General features: G+C 40.9%; 1 protein-coding gene and 1 long non-coding RNA gene across 4 annotated transcripts in view; one reads left to right on the top strand and one right to left on the bottom strand.

The window, feature by feature from the left end:
* LOC139748747 (uncharacterized) overlaps positions 1–11,128 on the top strand; it is a 114,946-nt gene extending 103,818 nt beyond the window's left edge. The window contains exon 3 of the long non-coding RNA XR_011712817.1: positions 10,857–11,128. This is a non-coding gene — a long non-coding RNA (uncharacterized lncRNA). The remainder of the gene's footprint in view (positions 1–10,856) is intronic.
* LOC139748745 (uncharacterized) overlaps positions 1–22,586 on the bottom strand; it is a 29,902-nt gene extending 7,316 nt beyond the window's left edge. The window contains exons 1-8 of one of the 3 annotated variants that reach the window (XM_071662165.1): positions 22,466–22,586; positions 18,131–18,336; positions 11,408–11,572; positions 10,950–11,128; positions 10,201–10,315; positions 3,409–3,553; positions 1,748–1,896; positions 1,280–1,415 (exon numbers count right to left, since the gene is read on the bottom strand). In XM_071662165.1, the coding sequence (XP_071518266.1) occupies positions 1,280–1,415; positions 1,748–1,896; positions 3,409–3,553; positions 10,201–10,315; positions 10,950–11,128; positions 11,408–11,528 (845 nt within the window). In that variant the 5' untranslated portion in view covers positions 11,529–11,572; positions 18,131–18,336; positions 22,466–22,586. Of the gene's footprint in view, positions 1–1,279; positions 1,416–1,747; positions 1,897–3,408; positions 3,554–10,200; positions 10,316–10,949; positions 11,129–11,407; positions 11,573–18,130; positions 18,337–22,200; positions 22,361–22,465 lie in introns of those variants that run through there. The other 2 variants (XM_071662166.1, XM_071662167.1) reach the window with 2 other exon arrangements.
* Between the last annotated feature and the right edge of the window lie 319 nt (positions 22,587–22,905).

Raw genomic sequence — 22,905 nt, 5'->3', positions numbered from 1 at the left:
AGGTTAGGCCGGATCAGACATTGTGAAAACTGCAGAATAGAAACTGCTGGGTCTAGAAGCAGTGTTATTATTGGTGGGATGAGTTTTGGTGATTTAATAACAGTTAATTGGGATCCTGTGAACTATTCAGCCCACTTCAATTAATGGAACCATTCCAAATCAACACTACAGTAGAATTATTTTCAGGAGCCTCTGTATGTTCAACAATGTAAAACTAAAATTTTGGTTAAAGAAGTAAGTCGGTTCCACGTTGTCATGTATATAAATGATGAAAAGAATGTATATAACTGTGGACTGAATATTAGCAATCCAAGTGTGAGGCAAAAAGAAAAGACAGCAACCTGAGCCAGGAAGGGCAATGTGACAGCCACTGTAGAGCACAAATAATAACTTCATTGGTATGCATCCCTCAAATGTCAAGATGTGATAAAAATAAACTCAAATCTAGGCCATGTATTGTACTGGGAGATCAGAGATCATCTTGCCTGGAAGATACCTGCATTGAAACAACAAAGAATTCATCATAATTTAATTAAGTGACTTTACCATGGGCAAATTAAGCAGTTTTGTTCAAGCCAGCACAGATATGACATGTCATCTCTTGCTATGACTGCTCTTTATTTTACCAGTATCACTTTCAGTAAAGTATTAGCTAAAAGCTGCAAAGCTTGAATGGGTTTTCTACCCAAAAAATACTTCCTTCAGAGAAGCTGAAAAATATGTAGAGCCTTTCTGCCTCCTATGTTACTATACACATGGGCAGTGGATTACCGAAGACGGGAGTGTTATCAACATTTGCAGTAGTCTACCTGAAGTAAGTTGGGACATACTTGTAGTATAGTCTTAACTTTTCAGGTCAGTGTCATAGCAAGGGGTAGAAACTAAGAGGAATGGTGAATCCAAGAAAGAGTTGGAAGGATGGACTGAAGGAGGCTTTGGGATACTGAGACTTGAACATTCAGGAGGGTAAGAGGTGTACTGAGGAGGGGATGTACTGTCAGTGTGCTGAATCATGGCATGTAAAGCAGTTAACGTAAATCATGGAATAGGTTGCTGGGTTTGGCTGTGATGGTAGGCAGAGATGTACAAATGAGACCATTGTTTGTTTGTTCCAGATGCCACACCACCAAGGCAGCAGACTCAAATAGGTATATATATATATATATGTGTGTAAAAAAATCATTCAGCATGTAGCTTCTCCTCCAACTGACATGGAAAAGCAAGTCTTGGCTACTAAAAAAGGGGCACAAAAATCACTCATTACAGAATATATTCTTACCCCTCAACAAAAGCATATCCTGTTATTAGGTTAATTCCATATAGCTCCTTAAATTCTCGAAATCTTCCACCATCCACAATCCTCCCAATCACCGCATAAAGTTTGCTTCGGTCTATGGATGGTATCCCACTCAGAGCTGAAAATCAATAAAATGAATTCAGAGTAACTAAATGTTTAAAATGATACTAAAAAGAAAAAAAAGAAATCTAACGAGTCTAAAAAATTAACAAAATAATGTAAACCTTGAAAGCCAAAGAAAAAGGAAGACTATCAATATTTGAGCCATAAAATGATGCAACATTTTGATAAACTGCTGAGCTAAGCTAATAACTTACACTGCTGAGATAAGCTTATAACTCTACAGCTAATTTACACTATGCTGCAATGCCATTTTCAGTAATATAAAATGACAAACATTTATCTATGCAATGTTAAAACATCCAAAAATAAAAGAAACACAAAAATTACCATCTAATACATCAGCCTTCATGGGCAGCTCTTCAGAGTCTAATGGTGCAGGAGAGACTTGGTTAACATTAAGTGTGGCAACAATATCCCGCACAACTTCAAAACCCTCTTCTTCTGTACCAGCAAAGTAATCTGTGACGCCACTGACGCTAGAGATGATTAAGAAATATCACATTTAATCATGCAAAGTAGTTTCATATATGTCAATCAACAATGATAAATATCCAACATAACTTTTAGCAAAGAGTGGAATAGCTCACGCAAACTTTCCTCTTCATATCACAAATTACACCCAGTCATACACATACTCCGTCATTATTTCTCATTAAAAAATGTAGGTTTTGAAAACTGATAACCATTCAGCAGCAGCTTTCTCATTTTGGGCCTCCCCTTGGCCAATTAAAGACCACCAGAAAGTAATCTTTTTGGTCTGCAGCCTCACTGTATCATTGCTCTTGGGGAGACACATGGTGCTAGTCTGAGCTTTCCAATGTAATCCTAGCCATATAAACTGGCTAGAAATAAGCAGGATTTGTCTAGGTTTAAGACAAAATCCACATTTGCCCCAATTTTTTTTTTCGAAGCATCTTTCACTTCCTCCTTCCATCTCCTTTTTCCTTTTTCTTGTTCTCTCCACTTCTGACATGTATACCCTTTTAGTCATCCTTTCCTCACTCAATCCTCTCCATATGTCCAACCCATCTTGGCATACCCTCATCTGCAGGCAGCAACTGACTCTCTTACAGGTCCTTCCATACATACTGTAGACCCATCCCTTGCTTCAAGATCCTTACTTTTACCTCTCTCTGGTGTTCATGACAAAAGGTTACTATCCTACTAATCTTTATCTAATTTTCTTAATATGACGATGGTCTCAGTTGCAAAATGCTAAGGGCTTTTCTGTATAAAAAGGTGATTAACATTACAACACGAGAAAAGGATGAGTCTTTAAAATTAATTTCTTTTAGATGTTTCATATTATATATTATGTATATTATATACCCACTGGGAATAGATAGAAGGAGAGAATTGGTGGAAGAATGCATGGAATAGTGAATGCAAGGGAAGCATGTAAGGACATGTGGAGAGACTTTTGCCGTGGCCACCCCCTTGATGGGAGTGCCTGAAGGGAATAGCTATCAAAGATATAGATAGATAGGTAGATACCAACAGATAATAAAACATGTTACTGATGTTATGACTAGAGATATGTTTCCCATAAAATATGCAAAAACTTTGTTTTATGATGTCAGCTTACCTATTATAGTATGGAATTCACAATTAAGTACAGAAGATACTTTGTAGTTTCATTGGTATGTACTGATACTCTTAAAATATCTTATAATACATAGTATATCAGGGGCCCACCAACTTCACTTCTGTTTTATGGAAAATCTCATTTTACAGTAAAGCAGAGAGTCCATCTTTTACAGTCTTTTCAGACAAAACAGCACGTGATAAAGACCAATTGTGTGACCAAACAGCCCTCAGTTGTGATTCATATATTTGTCTTGTTGAGATATGTCTGGAATTCCACTTGGATAGATCTACGAGTCTGAAACCAAAGGGATAGTACTGCACAATTCTGTATTGGCATATACCCCATACCCGAATAGACCATTTTAAACTACACCTTAATAGTACTGTACTTCTCTCAATACCTGCAATGTAATGTGGCTCCACCCAGGTCTTCTGCAGATATGTCCTCACCCGTGGCTGCCTTCACGAGAGGTGGGCCACCCAGAAAGATGGTGCCAATGCGTGTTACAATTGCAGCATCTTCACACATGGACGGTTGATATGCTCCTGCAGTTTGCAAACCAGGGAACTGATATAACTCTTCTTATAGTATACTGCTAGATATATTATCACATTCATTCTTTGATAATTGGTACTTTTTTAAACTCCATGTTAGATTTATTTATTTTATTTTATTATACTTTGTCGCTGTCTCCCGCGTTTGTGAGGTAGCGCAAGGAAACAGACGAAAGAAATGGCCCAACCCCCCCCCTACACATGTATATACATACGTCCACACACGCAAATATACATACCTACACAGCTTTCCATGGTTTACCCCAGACGCCTCACATGCCTTGATTCAATCCACTGACAGCACGTCAACCCCGGTATACCACATCGCTCCAATTCACTCTATTCCTTGCCCTCCTTTCACCCTCCTGCATGTTCAGGCCCCGATCACACAAAATCTTTTTCACTCCATCTTTCCACCTCCAATTTGGTCTCCCTCTTCTCCTCGTTCCCTCCACCTCCGACACATATATCCTCTTGGTCAATCTTTCCTCACTCATTCTCTCCATGTGCCCAAACCACTTCAAAACACCCTCTTCTGCTCTCTCAACCACGCTCTTTTTATTTCCACACATCTCTCTTACCCTTACGTTACTCACTCGATCAAACCACCTCACACCACACATTGTCCTCAAACATCTCATTTCCAGCACATCCATCCTCCTGCGCACAACTCTATCCATAGCCCACGCCTCGCAACCATACAACATTGTTGGAACCACTATTCCTTCAAACATACCCATTTTTGCTTTCCGAGATAATGTTCTCGACTTCCACACATTCTTCAAGGCCCCCAGAATTTTCGCCCCCTCCCCCACCCTATGATCCACTTCCGCTTCCATGGTTCCATCCGCTGCCAGATCCACTCCCAGATATCTAAAACACTTCACTTCCTCCAGTTTTTCTCCATTCAAACTCACCTCCCAATTGACTTGACCCTCAACCCTACTGTACCTAATAACCTTGCTCTTATTCACATTTACTCTTAACTTTCTTCTTCCACACACTTTACCAAACTCCGTCACCAGCTTCTGCAGTTTCTCACATGAATCAGCCACCAGCGCTGTATCATCAGCGAACAACAACTGACTCACTTCCCAAGCTCTCTCATCCCCAACAGACTTCATACTTGCTCCTCTTTCCAAAACTCTTGCATTTACCTCCCTAACAACCCCATCCATAAACAAATTAAACAACCATGGAGACATCACACACCCCTGCCGCAAACCTACATTCACTGAGAACCAATCACTTTCCTCTCTTCCTACACGTACACATGCCTTACATCCTCGATAAAAACTTTTCACTGCTTCTAACAACTTTCCTCCCACACCATATATTCTTAATACCTTCCACAGAGCATCTCTATCAACTCTATCATATGCCTTCTCCAGATCCATAAATGCTACATACAAATCCATTTGCTTTTCTAAGTATTTCTCACATACATTCTTCAAAGCAAACACCTGATCCACACATCCTGTTAGATATTCAAGCAAATTCATTTTACAATTTGTAATGCAACTTTCAAAAGTATGGCAGTCCATATTTCACTTTAACATACTAGGTATGGATTGAGGATGTGCTAGTGATGTTGCAGAGACTGAATATGATTCAACCCATTACATGGAAATGGAAGAATAATAATAAATAGACAGGGGTCAGTTTATTTCTCCACTGTATGTCTTACATATTACATATTTTATAACAGTCTTACTGCAATGAAAATGCCACCTGTATATATGTGTGTCCCATGGGAAGATGTTACCGGACTCCACCTGCTCGAGGTTACACTATAGGTGAAAAGTTACCTTTGGCGAGACCATATCTTTGGGAGTCCAGTCTCATCACAGAACTTCTCTCCAAAGGGGTTTACATTTCCCTGCTTCTGCAAGTCACACAGCTTTGGGAAGTAGTAGCCTTTAGAAAGGTCCTAGGTACCACTGGCATTCTTATATTGAAATTGATCTTGGGGTAGTTAAAAATAAAATAAATGTCTTGGGAAATTCCCATCCACCAGTATATGTATATGGACTGAGATTTCTCCTTCACAATTTCAAGGCTTTGTTCTCGATAGCTAGCACAGAGGTAAGAATATGGGTGCTGAATATCAGCACAAGGCAAATCTGACTTGTGTTGATGTTACTGCATTGCTACAGATTTCCTTATTTTTCTGTTATATTAAGTATTTTATTTATTTTATTTATTATACTTTGTTGCTGTCTCCTGCGTTAGTGAGGTAGCGCAAGGAAACAGACGAAAGAATGGCCCAACCCACCAACATACACATGAATATACATACACATCCACACACGCACATATACATACATATAATATAAAGTATTCTAATATATTCTCTTAGGAATGAATTTTTCTCATGCTTGTTCCGAGTGATCTGTTAAGTGTGCATTGCAGCTTTGTTATATAGATCCCAGGGGATAGGGGAGAAAGAATACTTCCCATGCATATCTCACGTGTTGTAGAAGGCGACTAAAGGGGACGGCAGCAGGGGGCGAGAAACCCTCCCCTCCTTGTATTTTAACTTTCTAAAGGGGGAAACAGAAGGAGGACTCACGCAGGGAGTGCTCATCCTCCTCGAAGGCTCAGATTGGGGTGTCTAAATGTGTGTGGATGTAACCAAGATGAGAAAAAAGGAGAAATAGGTAGCATGTTTGAGGAAAGGAACCTGGATGTTTTGGCTCTGAGTGAAATGAAGCTCAAGGGTAAAGGGGTAGAGTGGTTTGGGAATGTTTTGGGAGTAAAGTCAGGGGTTGGTGAGAGGACAAGAGCAAGGGAAGGAGTAGCATTACTCCTGAAACAGGAATGGTAGGAGTATGTGATAGAGTGTAAGAAAGTAAACTCAAGATTGATATGGGTAAAACTGAAAGTGGATGGAGAAAGATGGGTGATTATTGGTGCATATGCACCTGGGCATGAGAAGAAAGATCATGAGAGGCAAGTGTTTTGGGAGCAGTTGAGTGAGTGTGTTAGTAGTTTTGATGCACGAGACCTGGGTTATAGTGATGGGTGATTTGAATGCAAAGGTGAGTAATGTGGCAGTTGAGGAAATAATTAGTGTACATGGGGTGTTCATTGTTGTAAATGGTGAAGAGCTTGTAGATTTGTGTGTTGAAAAAGGACTGATGATTGGGAATACCTGGTTTAAAAAGAGAGATATACATAAGTACACGTATGTGAGTAGGAGAGATGGCCAGAGAACTTTATTGGATTACGTGTTAATTGATAGGTGCGCAAAAGAGAGGCTTTTGGATGTTAATGTGCTGAGAGGTGCAACTGGAGGGATGTCTGTAGAGGTTTTCAGAAAAGAAGAGAGAATACTGGGGTGAAGAGAGTGGTGAGAATATGTGAGGTTGGGAAGGAGACTTGTGTGAGGAAGTACCAGGAGAGAATTAGTGCAGAATGGAAAAAGGTGAAAGCAAAGGACGTAAGAGGAGTGGGATGTATTTAGGGAAGCAGTGATGGCTTGCGCAAAAGATGCTTGTGGCATGAGAAGCATGGGAGATGGACAGATTAGAAAGGGTAGTGGGTGGTGGGATGAAGAAGTAAGATTATTAGTGAAAGAGAAGAGAGAGGCATTTGGATGAGTTTTGCAGGGAAATAGTGCAAATGAGTGGGAGGTGTATAAAATAAAGAGGCAGGAGGTCAAGAGAAAAGTGCAAGAGGTGAAAAAGAGGGCAAATGAGAGTTGGGGTGAGAAAGTATCATTGAATTTTAGGGAGAATAAAAAGATGTTTTGGAAGGAGGTAAATAGAGTGCGTAAGACAAGAGAACAAATGGGAACATCGGTGAAGGGGGCAAATGGGGAGGTAATAACAAGTAATGGTGATGTGAGAAGGAGATGGAGTGAGTATTTTAAAGCTTTGCTGAATGTGTTAGATGATGGAGTGGCAGATATAGGGTGTTTTGGGCGAGGTGATGTGCAAGTGAGAGGGCTAGGGAGAATGATTTGGTAAACAGAGAAGAGGTAGTTCAAGCTTTGCGGAAGATGAAAGCCAGCAATGCAGTGGGTTTGGATGGTATTGCACTGAAATTTATTAAAAAAGGGGGTGACTGTGTTGTTGACTGGTTGGTAAGGATATTTAATGTATGTATGACTCATGGTGAGGTGCCTGAGGATTGGCAGAATGCATGCATAGTGCCACTGTACAAAGGCAAAGGGGATAAAGGTGAGTGCTCAAATTACAGAGGTATAAGTTTGTTGAGTATTCCTGGGAAATTATATGGGAGGGTATTTATTGAGAGGGTGAAAGCATGTACAGAGCATCAGATTGGGGAAGAGCAGTGTGGTTTCAGAAGTGGTAGAGGATGTGTGGATTAGGTGTTTGCTTTGAAGAATGTACGTGAGAAATACTTAGAAAAGTAAATGGATTTGTATGTAGCATTTATGGATCTGGAGAAGGCATATGACAGAGTTGATAGAGATGCTCTGTGGAAGGTATTAAGAATATATGGCATGGGAGCATTGAAGAATGTGTGGAAGTCGAGAACATAATCTCGGAAAGCAAAATTGGGTATATTTGAAGGAATAGTGGCTCTAACAATGTTATATGGTTGCGAGGTGTGTGCTATATATAGAGTTGAGCGGAGGAGGGTGGATGTGCTGGAAATGAGATGTTTGAGGAAAATATGTCGTGTGAGGTGGTTTGATCAAGTAAGTAATGAAAGGGTAAGAGAGATGTGTGGTAATAAAAAGAGTGTGGTTGAGAGAGCAGAAGAGGGTGTTTTGAAATGGTTTGGTCACATGGAGAGAATGAGTGAGGAAAGATTGACAAAGAGGATATATGTGTCAGAGGTGGAGGGAACGAGGAGAAGTGGGAGATCAAACTGGAGGTGGAAAGATGGAGTGAAAAAGATTTTGAGTGATCGGGGCCTGAACATGCAGGAGGGTGAAAGGCGTGCAAGGAATAAAGTGAATTGGAACGACGTGGTATGCTGGGGTCGACGTGCTGTCACTGGATTGAACCAGGGCATGTGAAGTGTCTTGGGTAAACTATGGAAAGTTTTGTGGGGCCTGGATGTGGAAAGGGAGCTGTGGTTTTGGTGCATTATACATGACAGTTAGAGACTGAGTGTGATCGAATGTAGCCTTTGTTGTCTTTTCCTAGTGCTACCCTGTGCACATGCAGGGGGAAGGGGTTGTCATTTCATGTGTGGTAGGGTGGCGACGGGAATGAATAAAGGCAGCAAGTATGAATTATGTACATGTAAATATAAGTATATGTCTGTGTATGTATATATATGTATACGTTAAAATGTATAGGTATGTATATGTGCGTGTGTGGACGTGTATGTGGGTGGGTTGGGCTATTCTTTTGTCTGTTTCCTTGTGCTACCTCGCTAACACGGGAGACATCGACAAAGTATAATAAATAAATAAATAAATATATTTTTTTTTTGTTTACAGTGGATGACCATGCTGGTAAAGTATGGTTTAGGGTGGAGCAGTTGAGGTATTTAGAGAGGATACTATGGGATTCCTTTTTTCTTGTCCTAATCTGGTACTAATAATTATTCTGAGGGCATTTTGTATGTTCGATGTTTTTGTGTTGATGTCCACTGTATCAGTGTAATAGTTATTATAGGAAATTTGTCTTTTGATATCCCATCCCCTTTTTATCTCCCACTGTACATTTCTTGAGTCACAGCTAGTATTGTCAGTGTTCTCTTGCTACAAATTCCAACCCCTAGCTGATATTTGTAACAAATGTAATGTAATTTCTGGTATTTCCTGAACTTACAACACCTTCCCTTCCTTGGTAAGAAGGGATTACCAGATGCAGAGTACCTCATTCCTTTCTCTTGGTACTTGTACTGCTTCATTACTTTTTAAGTAGGTGGTACGAAAGTTTAAAGGTATCCCTCTCAAGTCTTGATCTTCCATCTTTAGTACTAAAATTTTTTCCATCTTCTCTATAGGTATCTCACGCTTGGTATTCCCTTTGCCAATAGTGAGGTCGATTGAGCTACAGAGGTTTAAATCTTTTCTTCTTTCCTCCTTATTGAGCATACCCTGGACTCACTGTTGGTGAGGAATTACTGCTACTTCCAAGTCACAAAAGTATCTCCACCTTGGTTACAAGATTTTCCATTTTCTTTCTTCTCTTTCATATTTGTTCAAGAGAGTGCCAGGAACAGAAAAAAAAGGCCACATTCACTCACATCAATTATGCTCGTCTTAGATTCTTCATGGGATGTTCTTCTGGGACATCTGAGTGGTACTATGATCCAAAATATCAGTGCCAAGGAGAAGAATTGAGCCAGAAAGTCAGAAAGAGACAATGCACTAAACAACAACTTGAATTGACATGTGGCAGGGGTAGCACTCATACCACAAGGTTTCCATGATTTACAGGAAAAACCTGCAGTCTTATGTAGTTCAAGCACCCAAAATATGAATTAACAGGGACAAGAACTTTTACAACTTCATCATCTATCTGCAAATCCTGTACCATCTATACTGAATTTTGATGGTAAAAAGTAAATTGTTTGCACCTGAAACTTAGAGAGAGGGAAGGGTGTATAAAAACTTATACTATACACACAAACATATAAACATACAGACCGACAATGGTAATAAATGGCACCCTTCATGTTTCAAGAAAAAAAAAATTGCAACTTACCCCCTGCTGTACAAGAACCACAAACAATAGCAAGCTGTGGTATCCCTGCTGCTGACATTACTGCAGGATTGCGGAAACCACGGCCACCATGATTCTTATCAGCAAATAATTCAGACTGAAATGAAAGAAGTGATGTGCTCAGCACCTACTTCTCCTTCATGTTACATCAAAATCCTACATGTGATAGCACGTTTGTTTATAATGCAGCTACTAGAATAAGAAAAATAAATGCATCTACCCTACACTCTCGGTATGCCTAAATTAACCTAGGACATTCAAAAAGAGGATATCTTCATTACCTTATCTTCACTAAACCCTTAATACCACCAGCCTCTGAATAACCCTTACGAGTTTGGTCTTAGAAAGTCTACCATCGTTGCAGCTAGGAAATCTATTTGGTCATCTATGTCTTGTAGAGAACTATTTGAGGAAAATATCTATATCATACCTGAAATTCACATTCAAGCTTAGCTGTTATCATTCCAACACACAGCTTATTAAACCACTAAAACCCAACAACTAGACTGCACTTTTACCCAACAGACTGCAGGTCAAATTTGCTAGATTTTTTGGAAACTCGCTTAAAATGGCAACATTGACATATATATTTTCTTCAGTTGTAGTTGGTGTTATATTTTTCATTTCCCTCATTTCAGGTAAATCACGCATAAGGGAACACATCTTACTATGATACATTTACACTACTACTACAGCAAGTCAAAGGAAAAAAATTTCTTTACACAATTCACCTGAAGGGGAAGAAATCCACCAGCAGAGTCCACTATATATACAGAGGGAAGACGATTCATGGCACTGATTGTCTGCGATCTCAAGTTTTTGGTAACAGTGATTGGATAGAAAGTTCCACTCTTTACAGTTCCATCATTAGACATTATTACACAATATCTTCCTTGAATTTTTCCAATACCTGCAATGTATATTATATTTATTTTATGACAAAGCTTACTGAAAGCTAATGTTTAAGACATACATCTTATCATGAAGTCCCATATAAAACTATTCCAATAAATTATATAAAAGTCACTGAATTACTTTAATTTCAGGAGTTGATATGACATTAAAAATGTATTCCAGAGGCATGAGTTATTATTACTGTATATAGGGCATCATTATAAATATAAGTTAATCTTTGATCTTTGAAACAGTACATGATAAGGTTTACTCATGATTCAGTTTAGAGACATACCACTAATGGTGCCAGCTGCAGGTACATCCCCATATTCCATGCCAAGACCAGCCAATAGTGATAGCTCTAAGAAATCACTATCATCATCGAGAAGTTTCTTGAATTTATCTCGCACCAGCATCTTGCGATTCCTTTTGACATGTAATGCTATTCCTTTTTCTCCACCTGATGAAAGAATGCAAGTAATCAGCACAAGAGGAAGACAAACCCAGCAATGCTTGTTTCATGCCACTCTCTGGTGTAACTTTCAACTTCTCATGATCAACTGAATCTTTTATCATATTGCTTATGTCCTGAATTGGAGTTGGACACCCTAATTGTGCAAGACTAATTCTCACAAAAGGTGCATGGTCATAAGCAAATGATTCTCTCCAGGTATACAGAAATGGAGATAAATATAAAAAGAGAAAAATTATGGAATTGGTGAAATAAATCAAAGTGATGTCTCTGAAGATGACTGAAATAGTCTCTTACTTTGTGCACCTAAGGAAATAAGGCTGTCATACGATGCAGGTTGATAACCATCATGTCAAGTACTGCAACTCGTGACATTCAAGAGTGTGATAACTTGCCACCTTATCAATCAGCATTTTATAATCCTATGATACAGATAAAAAACTATACTGTTGAAAGATAGAGTGTACTGATGCTTGTATACGCATGCACTTGTGTATAAAGACCTATATGCACAGTACAGGGAAGGACTTCTGTAATTGTGGGAGTGTACTGATACTTGTATACACATGTACATGTGCATACAATACAGAAATGGAGATAAGTATAAAAAGAGAAAAATTATGGAATTGGTGAGAGAAATCAAAGTGATGGCTCTGAAGATGACTGAAATAGTCTCTTATTTTGTGCATTAAAGGAAATAATGCTATCATACGATCCAAGTTGATAACCATCGGTTCAAGTACTGCAACTTGTGACATTCAAGTGCATGATAACTTACCACCTTATCACTTAGCATTTTATATTCCCATGATAGATAAAAGAAATATACCATTCAAAGACAGAGTGTACTGATGCTTGTATACACATGCACATGTGTATGAATACATATCTGTATAGTACAGGGAAGGACTTCTGTAATTGTGAGGCCCCATATCTTGAATATTCCCTATGACATATTATTATAATTTTTTATTTCTTTTATCATACTTAACCACTGTATCCTGCGTTAGCGAGGTAGTGCCAGGAAACAGATGAGGAATGGCCCAACCAACCCACATACACATATATATCTACATAAATGCCCACACACGTACCTATACATACATATTCATACACAAACATTTACATGTATACACATGTACAAATTCATATTTGCTGCCTTCATCCATTCCAGTCACCACCCCGCCACACACGAAATAGCATCCCCACCCCTCCCACAAGGTACTGCCAGAAACAGACAAAAAAGGTCACATTTGTTCACACCCAGTCTCTAGCTGCCATATGTAATGCACCAAAACCACAGCTCCCTTTCCACATCCAGACCCCACAGACCTTTCCATGGTTTACCCCAGACACTTCACATGCCCTGGTTCAATCCATTGACAGCACGTTGACCCTAGTGTACCACATCGTTCCAATTCATTCTGTTCCTTGCACGCCTTTCACCCTCCTGTGTATTCCGGCCCCGATTGCTCAAAATCTTTTTCACTCCATCATTCCACCTCCAATTTGGACTCCCACTTCTCCTCGTTCCCTCCCCCTCAGACACATATATCCTCTTTGTCAATCTTTCCTCACTCAATCTCTCCATGTGTCCAAACCATTTCAACACACCCTCTTCTGCTCTCTCAACCACACTCTTTATATTACCACACATCTCTCTTACCCTTTCATTACTTGCTTGTTCAAACCACCTCACACCACATATTGTCCTCTAACATTTCATTTCCAACACATCCACCCCCTCTGCACAACCCAATCTATAGCCCATGCCTTGCAACCACATAACATTGTAGGAACTACTATTCCTTTCAAACATACCCATTTTTGCTCTCCGAGATAACGTTCTCGCCTTCCACACATTCTTCAACGCTCCTAGAACCTTTGTCCCCTCCCCCACCTTATGACTCACCCACTACCATGGTTCCATCCGCTGCTAAGTCCACTCCCATATATCTAAAACACTTCACTTCCTCCAGTTTTTCTCCATTCAAACTTACCTCCCAGTTTACTTGTCCCTCAATCCTGCTGAACCTAATAACCTTGCTCTTATTCACATTCACTCTCAACTTTCTTCTTTCACACTTTTTACCAAACTCAGTCACCAGCTTCTGCAGTTTCTTACCTGAATCAATCACCAGTGCTGTATTATCAGCGAACAACAACTGACTCACTTCCCAAGCCCTCTCATCCAGAACAGACTGCATACTTACCCCTCTCTCCAAGACTCTTGCATTCACCTCCCTAACCACCCCTTTCATAAACAACTTAAACAACCATGGTGACATCACACACCCCTGCCGCAAACTGACGCTCACTGGGAACCAATCACTTTCTTCCTACTCGTACACATGCCTTACATCCTTGGTAAAAACTTTTCACTGCTTCTAACAACTTACCTCCCACACCATTTACTCTTAAAACCTTCCATGAAGCATCTCTATCCACCCAATCATATGCTTTCTCCAGATCCATAAATGCTACATACAAATGCATCTGTTTTTCTAAGTATTTCTCACATATTTTTTCAAAGCAAACACCTGATCCACACACCCTCTACCATTTCTGAAACCACACTGCTCTTTCCTAATCTGATGCTCTGTACATGCCTTTACCCTCTCAATCAATACCCTCCCATACAATTTCCCAGGAATACTCAATAAACTTATGCCTTTGTAATTTGAACACTTTTTATTCTCCCTAAAATTTAATGATACTCTCTCACCCCAACTCTCATTTGCCCTTTTTTTCACCTCTTGCACCTTTCTCTTGACCTCCTGTCTCTTTCTTTTATACGTCTCCCACTCAATTTCATTTTTTCCCAGCAAAAATCGTCCAAATGCCTCTCTCTTCTCTTTCACTAATACTCTTACTTCTTCATCCCACCACTCACACCCTTTCTAATCAACCCACCTCCCACTCTTCTCATGCCACAAGCATCTTTTGCGCAATCCATCACTGATTCCCTAAATACATATCATTCCTCCCCCACTCCCCTTACTTCCATTGTTCTCACCTTTTTCCATTCTGTACTCAGTCTCTCCTGGTACTTCCTCACACAAGTCTCCTTCCCAAGCTCACTTACTCTCACCACCCTCTTCACCCCAAAGATGTTCTGGAAGGAGGTAAATAAAGTGCGTAAGACAAGGGAGCAAATGGGAACTTCAGTGAAGGGCGCAAATGGGGAGGTGATAACAAGTAGTGGTGATGTGAGAAGGAGATGGAGTGAGTATTTTGAAGGTTTGTTGAATGTGTTTGATGATAGAGTGGCAGATATAGGGTGTTTTGGTCGAGGTGGTGTGCAAAGTGCGAGGGTTAGGGAAAATGATTTGGTAAACAGAGAAGAGGTAGTAAAAGCTTTGCGGAAGATGAAAGCCGTCAAGGCAGCAGGTTTGGATGGTATTGCAGTGGAATTTATTAAAAAAGGGGGTGACTGTATTGTTGACTGGTTGGTAAGGTTATTTAATGTATGTATGACTCATGGTGGGGTGCCTGAGGATTGGCGGAATGCGTGCATAGTGCCATTGTACAAAGGCAAAGGGGATAAGAGTGAGTGCTCAAATTACAGAGGTATAAGTTTGTTGAGTATTCCTGGCAAATTGTATGGGAGGGTATTGATTGAGAGGGTGAAGGCATGTACAGAGCATCAGATTGGGGAAGAGCAGTGTGGTTTCAGAAGTGGTAGAGGATATGTGGATCAGGTGTTTGCTTTGAAGAATGTATGTGAGAAATACTTAGAAAAGCAAATGGATTTGTATGTAGCATTTATGGATCTGGAGAAGGCATATGATAGAGTTGATAGAGATGCTCTGTGGAAGGTATTAAGAATATATGGTGTGGGAGGCAAGTTGTTAGAAGCAGTGAAAAGTTTTTATCGAGGATGTAAGGCATGTGTACATGTAGGAAGAGAGGAAAGTGATTGGTTCTCAGTGAATGTAGGTTTGCAGCAGGGGTGTGTGATGTCTCCATGGTTGTTTAATTTGTTTATGGATGGGGTTGTTAGGGAGGTGAATGCAAGAGTTTTGGAAAGAGGGGCAAGGATGAAGTCTGTTGGGGATGAGAGAGCTTGGGAAGTGAGTCAGTTGTTGTTCGCTGATGATACAGTGCTGGTGGCTGATTCATGTGAGAAACTGCAGAAGCTGGTGACTGAGTTTGGTAAAGTGTGTGAAAGAAGAAAGTTAAGAGTAAATGTGAATAAGAGCAAGGTTATTAGGTACAGTAGGGTTGAGGGTCAAGTCAATTGGGAGGTGAGTTTGAATGGAGAAAAACTGGAGGAAGTGAAGTGTTTTAGATATCTGGGAGTGGATCTGGCAGCGGATGGAAACATGGAAGCGGAAGTGGATCATAGGGTGGGGGAGGGGGCGAAAATTCTGGGAGCCTTGAAGAATGTGTGGAAGTCGAGAACATTATCTCGGAAAGCAAAAATGGGTATGTTTGAAGGAATAGTGGTTCCAACAATGTTGTATGGTTGTGAGGTGTGGACTATGGATAGAGTTGTGCGCAGGAGGATGGATGTGCTGGAAATGAGATGTTTGAGGACAATGTGTGGTGTGAGGTGGTTTGATCGAGTAAGTAACGTAAGGGTAAGAGAGATGTGTGGAAATAAAAAGAGCGTGGTTGAGAGAGCAGAAGAGGGTGTTTTGAAATGGTTTGGTCACATGGAGAGAATGAGTGAGGAAAGATGACCAAGAGGATATATGTGTCGGAGGTGGAGGGAACGAGGAGAAGAGGGAGACCAAATTGGAGGTGGAAAGATGGAGTGAAAAAGATTTTGTGTGATCGGGGCCTGAACATGCAGGAGGGTGAAAGGAGGGCAAGGAATAGAGTGAATTGGAGCGATGTGGTATACCGGGGTTGACGTGCTGTCAGTGGATTGAATCAAGGCATGTGAAGCGTCTGGGGTAAACCATGGAAAGCTGTGTAGGTATGTATATTTGCGTGTGTGGACGTATGTATTTACATGTGTATGGGGGTGGGTTGGGCCATTTCTTTCGTCTGTTTCCTTGCGCTACCTCGCAAACGCGGGAGACAGCGACAAAGCAAAAAAAAAAAAAAAAAAAAAAAAATTTGAACACACCTTTATCCTCTTTGCCTTTGTACAATGGCACAATCCTCAGGCACTTCACCATGATCCATATATACACAGAATATCCTTACCAACCAATCAACAATACAGTAACCCCCTTTTTAATTAATTCCACTGCAATACCATCCAAACCTGCCACCTTGCTTTCATCTTCCCCGAAGCTTTCACTACCTCTTCCCTCTTCACCAAACCATTCTCCCTGACCCTCTCACTTTGCACACCATCCCCGACCAAAACACCCTATATCTGCCACTCTGTCATCAAACACATTCAACAAAGCTTCAAAATATTCACTCCATCTCCACTTCGTCACTACTTGTTATTACTTCCCCATTTGCCCCCTTCACCGATGTTCCCATTTGTTCTCTTGTGTTTCGCTCTTTATTTACCTCCTTCCAAAACATTTTTATATTCTCCCTAAAATTTAATGATACTCTCTCACCCAAACTCTCATTTGCCCTCTTTTTTACCTCTTGCACCTTTCTCTTGACCTGCCGCTTTCTTTTATACCTTTCCCAGTCATTTGCATTACTTCCCTGCAAAAATCGACCAAAGCCTCTCTCGTGTCTTACCTACCACCTTTCTCATGCATCTTTTGTGCAGTCTTTTGCCATTCTGCACTCAATCTCTCCTGGTATTTCCTCACACAACTCTCCAAGCTCACTGTACTCTCACCACTCTCTTCTCCCAACCATTCTCTCTTCTTTTCTGAAAGCCTCTACAAATCTAAGCCTTTGCCTCCACAAGATAGTGATCAGACATCTCTCCAGCTGCCCAGCACATTAGCATCCAAAAGTCTCTCTTTTACATGCCTATCAATTAACACATAATCCAATAACGCCCTCTGGCCATCTTTCCTACTCACATATGTATACTTATGTATATACATACATATATACAGCATGGTGTTAACCAAATCTGCCTCCAGCAAGGTTATGTCATTATTAGTGGACAAAAAGGAGGGGGAGTCTCAACATGGAACTTTTCATTCCAAAGGAATCCATCACTATCCTTCTTAAGACTGCCGGAATCCAGTCTTGAAGCTGTGGAGTATCATGTAGTCCCCAAAAGAAGTTCACTGAATTAACTGGTGGAAAATACTCAAAAGTATATGAAAACAGAAGCAGGCTATTATTAAGTTATAGTAATCAATTCAGCGACAGGTTGCCACAGGTAAGATCATCTCATAAAACTGTTCTCTGTTCTGAAGTAAAATTCATCTTAAATTTAACTTTATAATCAACCATACATAATGCTATCTAGTTATAATAATGCTACAAAATCTGATCCAAGTATGCTGAAAAATTTCAAAATTACAAAGTTGGTCATGTCAACAGAGTTCATCAATCAGTAAGATTTTCCTTTGAATATATTCTACAAATACTGAAATATATGAAAATTCATGAACTATAAAATAAATGTTTCAGTGTAAAAAGTACCAGGGAAAGATGACTCCTCACCTCCTGCTAGACATATTTTGCTGAGCTGTTGAACCTCACTGAGTTTTTCTTCTGCTTTTGCCTTGCCTTCTGCCAACTGTGGACAAGAGGTATCAACTGTATCCTTCAGTACAGGGAATGGCCTTGACTGAGTTGAAAAACCTCTGGCTACAGAGGTGCTGCTCGACTAACAAGTTGCTTGATAAACATTGCTTTGCCAAGAAATTCTGAAAACAGGAAATTCACAATTTCTGTCTTGATCAAGTGTTGATGGCACAATCTAACAAAGAATCAATAAATCCATATGGTTACCTTTATCTTGAGACTGCCAAGTTAATATTGACTTGTTTTTTCCTCAGGAGATGTGGCTCAGAGATGAAATTCTCCTGAACAACCCTTTTATATGTATCATATAACATTTCACAAATTACTGGTGGATATGCATAAGTAAGGGTGAATGAAGTTTGGGGATTTACGGGCATTCATAGATCATGTCAACTAAATGATGTGCAAAGGACAGAGGGTTGGATATGAATATGTTGAAAGGGACAGCAATGGGAATGTCAACCCATCGTTATTTTTATTACTCTGCATTCCCTTTTATAGGGCTCCCACAGCTTCAAGGCTGCACTCAAGACAGAACCAGGGAAATGATGTACTCCTTTGTAGCGAAAAGGCCCTCAACAAGGCTGTCCTCCTCTCCGTCTATTGATGATGAAATGGTCTTGCTAAAGGTGACTTTCACTTTTGGTGTAAACACTTGCAGTCAGATGTCTAATCAGGTTAAGTTAGTTTTGCTGTTTTTGCATATTGTCCCATGGGGCGACTCTCCTGTGTACAGCTGGTACCATTTTTGCACAGTAGTATGATTGGTCAGGCTGGTGGGTGAAGTTAATGGTAAGATCGTGAGTAAGGTCTTGCAAAGGTTTGAAGGTTTATATAAGGGTGAGAAGTGTCTTGCACCACTCTTTGAACTCCTCATCATTTGTGGCAAGTTTATGAAATTAAGTGAGGTTGATGTATAATGTTGAGGGCGAGGTTGTGCATGAGACTGAAGATTATGTTTGGGAGAAGGATAGCCTCGTATATAGTTTTTCCATTTTGTCCAGTTGGGGTGACTCCTCTGTGGGGCTACAAGCACTTCTGCACAATGGCTCGATTGATGAGGTTGAAGGTTAAGGTTGTGGGTAAAGTTTTGCGAGTCTGAAGATTATGTAAGGGGGAGAAGTGTCCTGAACTCTTTTCTTTACACTTTCTCTTGCATGGCAAGGTGGTGAGGTTGAGAGAGATGAGGGTGAGGTTGATGAATAATGATAAAGGGTATGGTTGGGCCTGAGTGGGCAGGATTGATAACAGAACAATGGTCTGTTTTACTGTTTTAGATCATCTTGTCATAGGATGCTTTTCTAAACTGAGGCATGATCGCTGAGGTTGAAGTGAGGGTGATGATACGGTTGATTGCTGAGGTTGATGATACGGTTGATTGCTGAGGTTGATGATACAGTTGATCGCTGAGGTTGAGGGTTAGGTTGAAGGTGAGGGTGATGATACGGTTGATTGCTGAGGTTGAAGGTGAGGGTGATGATACAGTTGATTGCTGAGGTTGAGGGTAAGGTTGAAGGTGAGGGTGATGATACAGTTGATCGCTGAGGTTGAGGGTTAGGCTGAAGGTGAGGGTGATGATACGGTTGAAGGTGAGGGTGATGATATGGTTGATTGCTGAGGTTAAAGGTGAGGTTGATGATACAGTTGATTGCTGAGGCTGAAGGTGAGGGTGATGATACGGTTGAAGGTGAGGTTGATGATACGGTTGATTGCTGAGGTTGAGGGTGATGATGATACGGTTGATTGCTGAGGTTGAAGGTGAGGGTGATGATACGGTTGATTGCTGAAGCTGAGGGTGAGGTTGAAGGTGAGGGGTGATGATACGGATGATTGCTGAGGTTGAAGGTGAGGTTGATGATTTGGTTGATTGTTGAGGCTGAGGCTGAAGGTGAGGGTGATGATATGGTTGATTGCTGAGGTTGAGGTTGAAGGTGAGGGATGATGATTCGGTTGAGGGAGAGGGTGATGATACGGTTGATTGCTGAGGTTGAGGTTGAAGGTGAGGGGTGATGATTCGGTTGAAGGTGAAGTTGATGATACAGTTGATTGCTGAGGTTGATGATACGGTTTATTGCTGAGGTTGAGGTTGAAGGTGAGGGTGATGATACAGTTGATTGCTGAGGTTGATGATACGGTTGATTGCTAAGGTTGAGGTTGAAGGTGAGGGGTGATGATTCAGTTGAAGGTGAGGTTGATGATACAGTTGATTGCTGAGGTTGATGATACGGTTGATTGCTGAGGTTGAGGTTGAAGGTGAGGGGTGATGATTCGGTTGAAGGTGAGGTTGATGATACAGTTGATTGCTGAGGTTGAGGTTGAGGGTGAGGGGTGATGATTCGGTTGAAGGTGAGGTTGATGATACAGTTGATTGCTGAGGTTGATGATACGGTTGATTGCTGAGGTTGAGGTTGAAGGTGAGGGGTGATGATTCAGTTGAAGGTGAGGTTGATGATACAGTTGATTGCTGAGGTTGAGGTTGAAGGTGAGGGGTGATGATTCGGTTGAAGGTGAGGTTGATGATACAGTTGATTGCTGAGGTTGATGATACGGTTGATTGCTGAGATTGATTGCTGAGGTTGAAGGTGAGGTTGATGATACGGTTGATTGCTGAGGTTGAAGGTGAGGTTGATGATACGGTTGATTGCTGAGGTTGAAGGTGAGGGTGATGATACGGTTGATTGCTGAGGTTGAAGGTGAGGTTGGTGATATGGTTGATTGCTGAGGTTGATGATACAGTTGAATGCTGAGGTTGATGATACAGTTGATTGCTGAGGTTGATGATACGGTTGATTGCTGAGGTTGAAGATACGGTTGATTGCTGAGGTTGATGATACAGTTGATTGCTGAGGTTGATGATACGGTTGATTGCTGAGGTTGAAGGTGAGGTTGATGATACGGTTGATTGCTGAGGTTGATGATACGGTTGATTGCTGAGGTTGAGGGTGAGGTTGATGATACGGTTGATTGCTGAGGTTGATGATACGGTTGATTGCTGAGGTTGATGATACGGTTGATTGCTGAGGTTGAGGTTGAAGGTGAGGTTGACGATACGGTTGATTGCTGAGGTTGATGATACGGTTGATTGCTGAGGTTGATGATACGGTTGATTGCTGAGGTTGAGGGTGAGGTTGATGATACGGTTGATTGCTGAGGTTGATGATACGGTTGATTGCTGAGGTTGATGATACGGTTGATTGCTGAGGTTGAAGGTGAGGGGTGATGATACGGTTGATTGCTGAGGTTGATGATACGGTTGATTGCTGAGGTTGAGGGTGAGGTTGATGATACGGTTGATTGCTGAGGTTGATGATACGGTTGATTGCTGAGGTTGAGGGTGAGGTTGATGATACGGTTGATTGCTGAGGTTGATGATACGGTTGATTGCTGAGGTTGATGATACGGTTGATTGCTGAGGTTGATGATACGGTTGATTGCTGAGGTTGATGATACGGTTGATTGCTGAGGTTGATGATACGGTTGATTGCTGAGGTTGATGATATGGTTGATTGCTGAGGTTGATGATACGGTTGATTGCTGAGGTTGATGATACGGTTGATTGCTGAGGTTGATGATACGGTTGATTGCTGAGGTTGAGGGTGAGGTTGATGATACGGTTGATTGCTGAGGTTGATGATACGGTTGATTGCTGAGGTTGATGATACGGTTGATTGCTGAGGTTGATGATACGGTTGATTGCTGAGGTTGATGATACGGTTGATTGCTGAGGTTGATGATATGGTTGATTGCTGAGGTTGATGATACGGTTGATTGCTGAGGTTGATGATACGGTTGATTGCTGAGGTTGATGATACGGTTGATTGCTGAGGTTGAGGGTGAGGTTGATGATACGGTTGATTGCTGAGGTTGAGGGTGAGGTTGATGATACGGTTGAGTGCTGAGGTTGAGGGTGAGGTTGATGATACGGTTGATTGCTGAGGTTGAGGGTGAGGTTGATGATACGGTTGTACGTGTTGAGAATCAAGTACCCTGGCCTTCGTGGCAGCTTGGTGAGGTTGAGAGTGAGGTTCAAGGCGGGGTTTATAATGTTGTGGAGGAGGTTGACGTCAGGCCAGGTTGTACGTCGTCTTGGGGTTGGAGACACAAAAAAAAAAAGTCGACCTTTAAACCCAAGAGTCCACTGGTTAATAGTCCATATCTCACCAAACGAGGCTAAATATATAACTACTCAGAGTACACTATAAGGCAATTCAACCTCATCCTTGCTGAAATAAATGACCACCGGACTTGTACCTTAGCCTTTATGAGGGACTGAAGACGGCGCGAGGGGCTTACTCTCCCTTCTGGAATTCGTACCACAACTTGGCGGCCTCATCAGCTGATCCCTCATCAACAAATCGAAAGACAAGTGAAGGACACAAAGCACAAAGGGGGGTGTTATGATAAATATTATTAATTACATTAATTATGGTAGAAATAATTGTTTTCTGGTATGGTACCAATACTGTTTTTTATGTATATGTAAAATAGATTCATTTTAGTACTATTGCGAGATTATGTGATTGCTATTTTTGTGCTAACTAGACGTTTAGCTGATTGCTATTTTTGTGCGTAACTAGACATTTAGCTGATTCCTATTTTTGTGCTAACTAGACATTTAGCTGATTGCTATTTTTGTGCTTAACTAGACCTTTAGGTGATTGCTATTGTTGTGCTTAACTAGACATTTAGCT

Source organism: Panulirus ornatus, chromosome 5 (assembly GCF_036320965.1).
Source record: "Panulirus ornatus isolate Po-2019 chromosome 5, ASM3632096v1, whole genome shotgun sequence".
In the NCBI taxonomy this organism is placed as follows: Eukaryota; Metazoa; Arthropoda; class Malacostraca; order Decapoda; family Palinuridae; genus Panulirus; species Panulirus ornatus.
The sequence above is the reverse complement of the archived record's forward strand: the minus strand, read 5'-3'. Positions and strand labels throughout refer to the sequence as shown.